The 11,349-nt window shown below is 46.1% G+C and overlaps 1 protein-coding gene across 1 annotated transcript; it reads left to right on the top strand.

Annotated features, from left to right (window-relative positions):
* Positions 1–1,063: 1,063 nt before the first annotated feature.
* On the top strand, positions 1,064–3,197 carry LOC125568304. The gene is made up of 3 exons (XM_048730253.1): positions 1,064–1,676; positions 1,905–2,434; positions 2,775–3,197. The coding sequence occupies exons 1-3, from the start codon at positions 1,064–1,066 to the stop codon at positions 3,195–3,197; spliced, it is 1,566 nt and encodes a 521-aa protein (XP_048586210.1).
* Positions 3,198–11,349: the final 8,152 nt, after the last annotated feature.

Raw genomic sequence — 11,349 nt, 5'->3', positions numbered from 1 at the left:
TCTTTGCTCGGTACTTGCAGCGCGCAGAGAGATGGAAGTTGATAGTTCGAAGGTGGAGTTCGAAAATGATTATGGGGTCTGATTATGACGTAGATAATGAGGTCATTAATTGCGTGAAGCGCAGAATATAGGATATTTCCTTCTAAAAAAAAACACGAAAAAATTGAAAGAAGATAATTAACAGAAACGTTTTTTATCAGAATGGGATGCCTGTGTGCATGCGAAACCCCAACCGAAATGAATCCTACAAATATTTCACCCGTTTACGGTCAACTCACCACCAACATAAACTCTTCATTTACTTTTTTAAACTATTTAAAACGACCAGGCTATTTCTAGACGCAGCATTCAAAACAAATTCGAGGAGCTATCCAGATTAATAAATAAACTGAATGTGCATATAATGTTCGTAAGTGAAACAAAGATAGATTCTTCCTATACGAACAACTGTTTCGCACTTCCCGGTTATTCTATCCACCGTAATGACCGAAAGAAGGGCGGAGGGGGGGTGGTGATGGCAATTGTCTCAGCTTGTCTGACATACAAGCGGCTTAATATTACGAAAAAATATAAAACTATCGAACCTATAGCCATACAGACGAAAATAAAATCGGAGACGGTAACAATGCTTTGCCCCTATCGCCCTCCGAAGCCACTCACTGGTAACTATCAAATCCTTTTAGAAAATGAACTAAGTGATATTTGTAGCTGGGCTAGCTTACAAAGCAACAATGTTACCCTAGTTGGTGACCTCAACCTTAATAGACTCAGACCAGACAAACCGGAGGGGAAATTGCTTCTCGATCTAGAAACCGAGCAGGGTTTTCTTTGCACTATTACAAAGCCAACAAGAATTTAAATGCGTGCCAACAAACTTACACTGTCTTTGATTGATGTACTCCTTGTCAACAAGCCAGAGACAATAAAACAAAGTGCTAACTACTATCCATCGCTCAGTGACCACGCGCTTGTTTATGGGCTCTTGAATGACCGAGTTAACCCTAACAAACCTAAAGTTATCTCTTTCAGAAGTTATAAATACTGTGACTGTGATGACTTCAAAATGCAGTTGAATGTTGCGCCCTGGCACGTTGGCGATATCTTTGACGATGTTGACGACAAGGTCTATTTCTGGAGTTCCCTCTTCCAAAGCATCACAGAAAAGGATGCTCCAATGAAGCGAATGAAAGTGCGTGATAAAGACGTCCCTTTCATGACGTCCGAATGGGAGCAGGCCATTCGAGCCAAACGCAAGGCAACATCTAAATTCTTAAAAAACAAAACCCCTGAGAACTGGGAAAACAAGAGAGCAGCCCGCAATGAGGCCACTCGACAAAGAAGAATAGCCATAAAGCACTACTGGAGGAAACAATGTGAGCATCTTAAAGAGAAACCTAGGGAATTTTTCAAAACGTTCAAACCTTTTCTCAGCTCTAAAAATACGACTCGAGACAATGAAATTCATCTCAACGATGTCGATGGAACACTTGTTAAAGACCAAAGTCGCGTAGCTGAGATACTGGTAGGTTACTTTTCTACCATTGCAGACGGTATCGGTGGCGACAAGGCTAAATTGTCTTCACCTGACGATTTCATGGATCATCCCAGCACAATACGCATCTTGGATGTGTGTTCTAACACCACTCCTTGCCGTGAGCTGCGACCTGTCACGGAAGGCCAGGTTTAAACCTAGAAAAGCAGCTGGGTGTGATGCCATTCCCCCTAAACTTCTAAAAATAGGTGAAACGGAGCTTGCTAAACCTCTTACTTCTCTTTTTAATTCATGCATCAAGTCAAAGGTGTGGCCTGGCTCATGGAAGCTCGGTGATTGGACCCCGGTATTTAAGAAAGACGAGAAATATTCAAAGGAGAACTTAGACCCATTGCTGTTTTGCCTTGTGTAGATAAGGTCTTTGAAAAGCTTATATGCTCACAAGTTGCAGAGGGTTTTGAAAGACACTTTTTCACTAACTCCTCGGCATACAAAAAATCACACAGCTGTGAGACGACCCTAATCAATCTAATAGAAGGCTGGAAAAAAGCAAGGGATAATAAACTGTCAGTTAGCATCCTTTCAACAGATATGTCTAAAGCCTTTGATTCACTTCATCCACCACTGCTTCTGAGTAAGCTTAAAGCTTACGGCTTCCAAGAGAACTTGATAGCACTACTGGGTAGCTACCTTTCTGAAAGGAATAACCGGGTACGCCTAGGCCGCCATGTCAGCTCATACAAGAATATCAATCGGGGATGTCCACAGAGTTCTGCTCTAGGTCCACTATTATGGAACATTTTCCAGAACGACCTATGCTATCACATTGATGGAAGTTTATCCATGTATGCTGATGATCATCAGATTTATCACACTGGAAGCGATCTTAGCACCGTGATTTCAGATCTCAGAGTAAGTGCAGACCATGCACTCAGTGGTACGGTTCAAACCTCCTAGCCGGCAATCTAAAAAAAGTATCAGGTTTTACATCTTACTGGTAATCGCCGAAAAAACGCCGACGCTAACGCAGCTTTTTATGTGCACGGTGAAATAATAAATGACACTAATGAACTCAAACTACTAGGTGTCACGATTGACGACCAGTTAAATTTTAGCACCCATATCAATGAAATCTGTAAGAGCCAGTCAAAGAGCTGGTGTTCTAATGCGCCTCAGGAATCTTATCCCCACCAACGCCAAACTACAACTATTTAAATCGGCAGTTCTGCCTCACCTCACCTACTGTCACCTTGTGTGGCACTTTTGCCGATCAAGTGACAAGCGCAAGCTCGAAAGGGTACAAGAAAGAGGACTCAGGGCTGTTTTCAAAGACAAAAGCTCTAGTTACGCTAACCTCCTCGAACGGGCTAAGCTACCTACCCTCTTAAACAGACGGCTGCAGGACATTGTTATACTAATGTACAAGGTGCACAATAACTTGTGCCCTCCTAATATCTGCGGCATTTTTAACAGATACAGTGCCAACTATAATCTAAGGCAAGCAGATTTCTCCCTTCCAAGGTACAACACCACTGCTTATGGAAAGCACTCTTTAAGGTACCTTGGTCCAAAGCTTTGGGGGAAACTGTCGGTCACTATAAGATCGTCACCGAGTTTAAATACTTTTAAACGCAAAATAAGAGAAATCGACATTTCCCTCCTAATTGATGATGGGACAAAATGCTGCTCTTTGTGCAAACATTAATAACTATTTTAAAATTCTACATTTATACGAATATTTTTTACTTTTTATTTCTTATTATTTTTTTTATTCTATCTTATATTAATTTAATTAGTTATAAAGTAGTAGTAGTATCAATATATACAGATATATATATAAATTAAATAAAAAAGCCCAAACTGTCGCGATCTCGTACCAGAACAATGAATACAATACACAAAAACTGGAAATCGATTTTCAGATATATATATATATATATATATATATATATATATAAAATGATGGTTGAAGGCTTTCATAGAAAGTGCTCAATACTCGGAAGTAGAGCGGTGTATAGTGTTGGTTTGAGAAAAATACAAACTACATAGGTTTCCCTACAGGTCTGTTTCGTGGTTGCCCACTCATCAGGGGATTTAATGAGAATATTCCTACCATCGTATATATACTATTAACATTGAAATTTACATAATAATAGACTGATAGTTTTAGCTAAGGCGGTAAGAGGAACAATAGCGAGTTACATAAATATGCGGGGCGAAAACTAACAGTGCGGGACGTGTGAAAAATTGATAGCGCGAAAATTTAACGGTGACGGGATTAACAGTTCTAATTGTTTCGTAGCAGGGCTTTGTTTCTGTGGCGGCACGAGGACACGAGTTCATTGCGTTTATTTAGAGTTGATAGTTTGGGTTGGCAGATGATCGTCAGCTTTTCCTTGAGGCAGAGGTTGCAACGCTTAGTGGTACTGTTGTAGGCGGAGTGGGAAGAAAGAATGCGCCATGAAATAAAGTACTCAATCATGTTGTCCTTGAGAGTCCAGACGTGTTTGCTGAGTTCGGTGGAGTTTCTGTGTTTGGCGTGTCGGAATGATGCGGTGTGGTTTCTGTACTTGGTCTTGAAGCTGTTTTCAGTGAGCCCGACGTATGTTTCCGAGGTGTTGTTGTCTTTTCGAGTTACGGTAGCTTGGTAGATAACAGATGTCTGTAGGCAGTTTCCGTCTAGAGGGCAGGTGTCTTTCTGTCGGCAGTTGCATGTCTTGTTGTTGGTAGTGGTAGGGGCGGAGTTGGCGATCTCTAGATCCCACATGGATCTAAGCTGTGGTTTAAAGCACTTCGCTCGAGTCGAAGTCGCCCTGCAGTTTTTTTGCCGATGAAGTTTAACTGAGGCAAACGTGCTATGCCATGCTGACGAGTCCTAATAAGGACGAAACAGCTGTCCATGGTTGCCGAACTGCACGGGTAATAGACTGTGCTAGCGTCCCGTCTTGGCCCGACTGGTGCCAATGTGTGTATGCTAGTGTGCTTTTAAAGTCCACATTTATGTATACATACTCGCAAGGATAGTTTGGCTATCCGACGGAGTTTTAGACTAGCAAAGGTCGCATGCGTGATCCGCACAATTGGCATCACGCTAGCCCGGTCGCAGCTCTAGATCCCACATGGATCTGAGCTGAGGTTTAAAGCACTTCGCTCGAGTCGAAGTCGCCCTGCAGTTTTTTTGCCGATGAAGTTTAACTGAGGCAAACGTGCTATGCCATGCTGACGAGTCCTAATAAGGACGAAACAGCTGTCCATGGTTGCCGAACTGCACGGGTAATAGACTGTGCTAGCGTCCCGTCTTGGCCCGACTGGTGCCAATGTGTGTATGCTAGTGTGCTTTTAAAGTCCACATTTATGTATACATACTCGCAAGGATAGTTTGGCTATCCGTCGGAGTTTTAGACTAGCAAAGGTCGCATGCGTGATCCGCACAATTGGCATCACGCTAGCCCGGTCGCAGCTCTAGATCCCACATGGATCTGAGCTGTGGTTTAAAGCACTTCGCTCGAGTCGAAGTCGCCCTGCAGTTTTTTTGCCGATGAAGTTTAACTGAGGCAAACGTGCTATGCCATGCTGACGAGTCCTAATAAGGACGAAACAGCTGTCCATGGTTGCCGAACTGCACGGGTAATAGACTGTGCTAGCGTCCCGTCTTGGCCCGACTGGTGCCAATGTGTGTATGCTAGTGTGCTTTTAAAGTCCACATTTATGTATACATACTCGCAAGGATAGTTTGGCTATCCGACGGAGTTTTAGACTAGCAAAGGTCGCATGCGTGATCCGCACAATTGGCATCACGCTAGCCCGGTCACAGCTCTAGATCCCACATGGATCTGAGCTGTGGTTTAAAGCACTTCGCTCGAGTCGAAGTCGCCCTGCAGTTTTTTTGCCGATGAAGTTTAACTGAGGCAAACGTGCTATGCCATGCTGACGAGTCCTAATAAGGACGAAACAGCTGTCCATGGTTGCCGAACTGCACGGGTAATAGACTGTGCTAGCGTCCCGTCTTGGCCCGACTGGTGCCAATGTGTGTATGCTAGTGTGCTTTTAAAGTCCACATTTATGTATACATACTCGCAAGGATAGTTTGGCTATCCGACGGAGTTTTAGACTAGCAAAGGTCGCATGCGTGATCCGCACAATTGGCATCACGCTAGCCCGGTCGCAGCTCTAGATCCCACATGGATCTGAGCTGTGGTTTAAAGCACTTCGCTCGAGTCGAAGTCGCCCTGCAGTTGTTTTGCCGATGAAGTTTAACTGAGGCAAACGTGCTATGCCATGCTGACGAGTCCTAATAAGGACGAAACAGCTGTCCATGGTTGCCGAACTGCACGGGTAATAGACTGTGCTAGCGTCCCGTCTTGGCCCGACTGGTGCCAATGTGTGTATGCTAGTGTGCTTTTAAAGTCCACATTTATGTATACATGCTCGCAAGGATAGTTTGGCTATCCGACGGAGTTTTAGACTAGCAAAGGTCGCATGCGTGATCCGCACAATTGGCATCACGCTAGCCCGGTCGCAGCTCTAGATCCCACATGGATCTGAGCTGTGGTTTAAAGCACTTCGCTCGAGTCGAAGTCGCCCTGCAGTTTTTTTGCCGATGAAGTTTAACTGAGGCAAACGTGCTATGCCATGCTGACGAGTCCTAATAAGGACGAAACAGCTGTCCATGGTTGCCGAACTGCACGGGTAATAGACTGTGCTAGCGTCCCGTCTTGGCCCGACTGGTGCCAATGTGTGTATGCTAGTGTGCTTTTAAAGTCCACATTTATGTATACATGCTCGCAAGGATAGTTTGGCTATCCGACTAAGTTTTAGACTAGCAAAGGTCGCATGCGTGATCCGCACAATTGGCATCACGCTAGCCCGGTCGCAGCTCTAGATCCCACATGGATCTGAGCTGTGGTTTAAAGCACTTCGCTCGAGTCGAAGTCGCCCTGCAGTTTTTTTGCCGATGAAGTTTAACTGAGGCAAACGTGCTATGCCATGCTGACGAGTCCTAATAAGGACGAAACAGCTGTCCATGGTTGCCGAACTGCACGGGTAATAGACTGTGCTAGCGTCCCGTCTTGGCCCGACTGGTGCCAATGTGTGTATGCTAGTGTGCTTTTAAAGTCCACATTTATGTATACATACTCGCAAGGATAGTTTGGCTATCCGACGGAGTTTTAGACTAGCAAAGGTCGCATGCGTGATCCGCACAATTGGCATCACGCTAGCCCGGTCGCAGCTCTAGATCCCACATGGATCTGAGCTGTGGTTTAAAGCACTTCGCTCGAGTCGAAGTCGCCCTGCAGTTTTTTTGCCGATGAAGTTTAACTGAGGCAAACGTGCTATGCCATGCTGACGAGTCCTAATAAGGACGAAACAGCTGTCCATGGTTGCCGAACTGCACGGGTAATAGACTGTGCTAGCGTCCCGTCTTGGCCCGACTGGTGCCAATGTGTGTATGCTAGTGTGCTTTTAAAGTCCACATTTATGTATACATACTCGCAAGGATAGTTTGGCTATCCGACGGAGTTTTAGACTAGCAAAGGTCGCATGCGTGATCCGCACAATTGGCATCACGCTAGCCCGGTCGCAGCCCTAGATCCCACATGGATCTGAGCTGTGGTTTAAAGCACTTCGCTCGAGTCGAAGTCCTCCTGCAGTTGTTTTGCCGATGAAGTTTAACTGAGGCAAACGTGCTATGCCATGCTGACGAGTCCTAATAAGGACGAAACAGCTGTCCATGGTTGCCGAACTGCACGGGTAATAGACTGTGCTAGCGTCCCGTCTTGGCCCGACTGGTGCCAATGTGTGTATGCTAGTGTGCTTTTAAAGTCCACATTTATGTATACATGCTCGCAAGGATAGTTTGGCTATCCGACGGAGTTTTAGACTAGCAAAGGTCGCATGCGTGATCCGCACAATTGGCATCACGCTAGCCCGGTCGCAGCTCTAGATCCCACATGGATCTGAGCTGTGGTTTAAAGCACTTCGCTCGAGTCGAAGTCGCCCTGCAGTTTTTTTGACGATGAAGTTTAACTGAGGCAAACGTGCTATGCCATGCTGACGAGTCCTAATAAGGGCGAAACAGCTGTCCATGGTTGCCGAACTGCACGGGTAATAGACTGTGCTAGCGTCCCGTCTTGGCCCGACTGGTGCCAATGTGTGTATGCTAGTGTGCTTTTAAAGTCCACATTTATGTATACATACTCGCAAGGATAGTTTGGCTATCCGACGGAGTTTTAGACTAGCAAAGGTCGCATGCGTGATCCGCACAATTGGCATCACGCTAGCCCGGTCGCAGCTCTAGATCCCACATGGATCTGAGCTGTGGTTTAAAGCACTTCGCTCGAGTCGAAGTCGCCCTGCAGTTGTTTTGCCGATGAAGTTTAACTGAGGCAAACGTGCTATGCCATGCTGACGAGTCCTAATAAGGACGAAACAGCTGTCCATGGTTGCCGAACTGCACGGGTAATAGACTGTGCTAGCGTCCCGTCTTGGCCCGACTGGTGCCAATGTGTGTATGCTAGTGTGCTTTTAAAGTCCACATTTATGTATACATACTCGCAAGGATAGTTTGGCTATCCGACGGAGTTTTAGACTAGCAAAGGTCGCATGCGTGATCCGCACAATTGGCATCACGCTAGCCCGGTCACAGCTCTAGATCCCACATGGATCTGAGCTGTGGTTTAAAGCACTTCGCTCGAGTCGAAGTCGCCCTGCAGTTTTTTTGCCGATGAAGTTTAACTGAGGCAAACGTGCTATGCCATGCTGACGAGTCCTAATAAGGACGAAACAGCTGTCCATGGTTGCCGAACTGCACGGGTAATAGACTGTGCTAGCGTCCCGTCTTGGCCCGACTGGTGCCAATGTGTGTATGCTAGTGTGCTTTTAAAGTCCACATTTATGTATACATACTCGCAAGGATAGTTTGGCTATCCGACGGAGTTTTAGACTAGCAAAGGTCGCATGCGTGATCCGCACAATTGGCATCACGCTAGCCCGGTCGCAGCTCTAGATCCCACATGGATCTGAGCTGTGGTTTAAAGCACTTCGCTCGAGTCGAAGTCGCCCTGCAGTTGTTTTGCCGATGAAGTTTAACTGAGGCAAACGTGCTATGCCATGCTGACGAGTCCTAATAAGGACGAAACAGCTGTCCATGGTTGCCGAACTGCACGGGTAATAGACTGTGCTAGCGTCCCGTCTTGGCCCGACTGGTGCCAATGTGTGTATGCTAGTGTGCTTTTAAAGTCCACATTTATGTATACATGCTCGCAAGGATAGTTTGGCTATCCGACGGAGTTTTAGACTAGCAAAGGTCGCATGCGTGATCCGCACAATTGGCATCACGCTAGCCCGGTCGCAGCTCTAGATCCCACATGGATCTGAGCTGTGGTTTAAAGCACTTCGCTCGAGTCGAAGTCGCCCTGCAGTTTTTTTGCCGATGAAGTTTAACTGAGGCAAACGTGCTATGCCATGCTGACGAGTCCTAATAAGGACGAAACAGCTGTCCATGGTTGCCGAACTGCACGGGTAATAGACTGTGCTAGCGTCCCGTCTTGGCCCGACTGGTGCCAATGTGTGTATGCTAGTGTGCTTTTAAAGTCCACATTTATGTATACATACTCGCAAGGATAGTTTGGCTATCCGACGGAGTTTTAGACTAGCAAAGGTCGCATGCGTGATCCGCACAATTGGCATCACGCTAGCCCGGTCGCAGCTCTAGATCCCACATGGATCTGAGCTGTGGTTTAAAGCACTTCGCTCGAGTCGAAGTCGCCCTGCAGTTTTTTTGCCGATGAAGTTTAACTGAGGCAAACGTGCTATGCCATCATGACGAGTCCTAATAAGGACGAAACAGCTGTCCATGGTTGCCGAACTGCACGGGTAATAGACTGTGCTAGCGTCCCGTCTTGGCCCGACTGGTGCCAATGTGTGTATGCTAGTGTGCTTTTAAAGTCCACATTTATGTATACATACTCGCAAGGATAGTTTGGCTATCCGACGGAGTTTTAGACTAGCAAAGGTCGCATGCGTGATCCGCACAATTGGCATCACGCTAGCCCGGTCGCAGCTCTAGATCCCACATGGATCTGAGCTGTGGTTTAAAGCACTTCGCTCGAGTCGAAGTCGCCCTGCAGTTTTTTTGCCGATGAAGTTTAACTGAGGCAAACGTGCTATGCCATGCTGACGAGTCCTAATAAGGACGAAACAGCTGTCCATGGTTGCCGAACTGCACGGGTAATAGACTGTGCTAGCGTCCCGTCTTGGCCCGACTGGTGCCAATGTGTGTATGCTAGTGTGCTTTTAAAGTCCACATTTATGTATACATACTCGCAAGGATAGTTTGGCTATCCGACGGAGTTTTAGACTAGCAAAGGTCGCATGCGTGATCCGCACAATTGGCATCACGCTAGCCCGGTCGCAGCCCTAGATCTTACATGGATCTGAGCTGTGGTTTAAAGCACTTCGCTCGAGTCGAAGTCGCCCTGCAGTTGTTTTGCCGATGAAGTTTAACTGAGGCAAACGTGCTATGCCATGCTGACGAGTCCTAATAAGGACGAAACAGCTGTCCATGGTTGCCGAACTGCACGGGTAATAGACTGTGCTAGCGTCCCGTCTTGGCCCGACTGGTGCCAATGTGTGTATGCTAGTGTGCTTTTAAAGTCCACATTTATGTATACATGCTCGCAAGGATAGTTTGGCTATCCGACTAAGTTTTAGACTAGCAAAGGTCGCATGCGTGATCCGCACAATTGGCATCACGCTAGCCCGGTCGCAGCTCTAGATCCCACATGGATCTGAGCTGTGGTTTAAAGCACTTCGCTCGAGTCGAAGTCGCCCTGCAGTTTTTTTGCCGATGAAGTTTAACTGAGGCAAACGTGCTATGCCATGCTGACGAGTCCTAATAAGGACGAAACAGCTGTCCATGGTTGCCGAACTGCACGGGTAATAGACTGTGCTAGCGTCCCGTCTTGGCCCGACTGGTGCCAATGTGTGTATGCTAGTGTGCTTTTAAAGTCCACATTTATGTATACATACTCGCAAGGATAGTTTGGCTATCCGACGGAGTTTTAGACTAGCAAAGGTCGCATGCGTGATCCGCACAATTGGCATCACGCTAGCCCGGTCGCAGCTCTAGATCCCACATGGATCTGAGCTGTGGTTTAAAGCACTTCGCTCGAGTCGAAGTCGCCCTGCAGTTTTTTTGCCGATGAAGTTTAACTGAGGCAAACGTGCTATGCCATGCTGACGAGTCCTAATAAGGACGAAACAGCTGTCCATGGTTGCCGAACTGCACGGGTAATAGACTGTGCTAGCGTCCCGTCTTGGCCCGACTGGTGCCAATGTGTGTATGCTAGTATGCTTTTAAGTATTGCTCCGTGTAAGAACTACGGTGAATCGATAGGTCCTGCGGCAATAGGGGTTCGTTATCTTTTTAACTAATCTAATTAATATTGCTATGCTTATTGGTTCAAGACGCTCTGCCCGCCAAATTTGAACTTTGGAGTCACATTTCTCTGAAATAAGTGCTCTTGCACTCATATTTATTAGGGGGCTTAGGTTCGAAGTAAGAAAGCTTTCAACCTTTGCATTTTTGTTAAAATCGTATGTTCGGAGCATGGAGAAATCCCTTTCGGATATCTGCTAATAACTTTTTATACTTCACTTATTACAATTTTGCGCTTTGTCTCTTGCCAAAGCAAACATTCCGCTGGCTAAACGTGTGAAAATACGGTCTCACATTTCCAAAAGCCTGTTAGTGTGGTAGAATTTAGCTTTCCAAAGAAAGCCACTTTTTCTTTCAAAGAATTTTGACAAAGATTTTCATGTTAAGATTGACAACTAAAACGATTCACGCATTTAAA

The sequence above is a fragment of the Nematostella vectensis genome, chromosome 7, assembly GCF_932526225.1.
Source record: "Nematostella vectensis chromosome 7, jaNemVect1.1, whole genome shotgun sequence".
Classification (NCBI taxonomy): domain Eukaryota; kingdom Metazoa; phylum Cnidaria; class Anthozoa; order Actiniaria; family Edwardsiidae; genus Nematostella; species Nematostella vectensis.
This window is presented reverse-complemented; position numbering and strand designations above follow the sequence as displayed.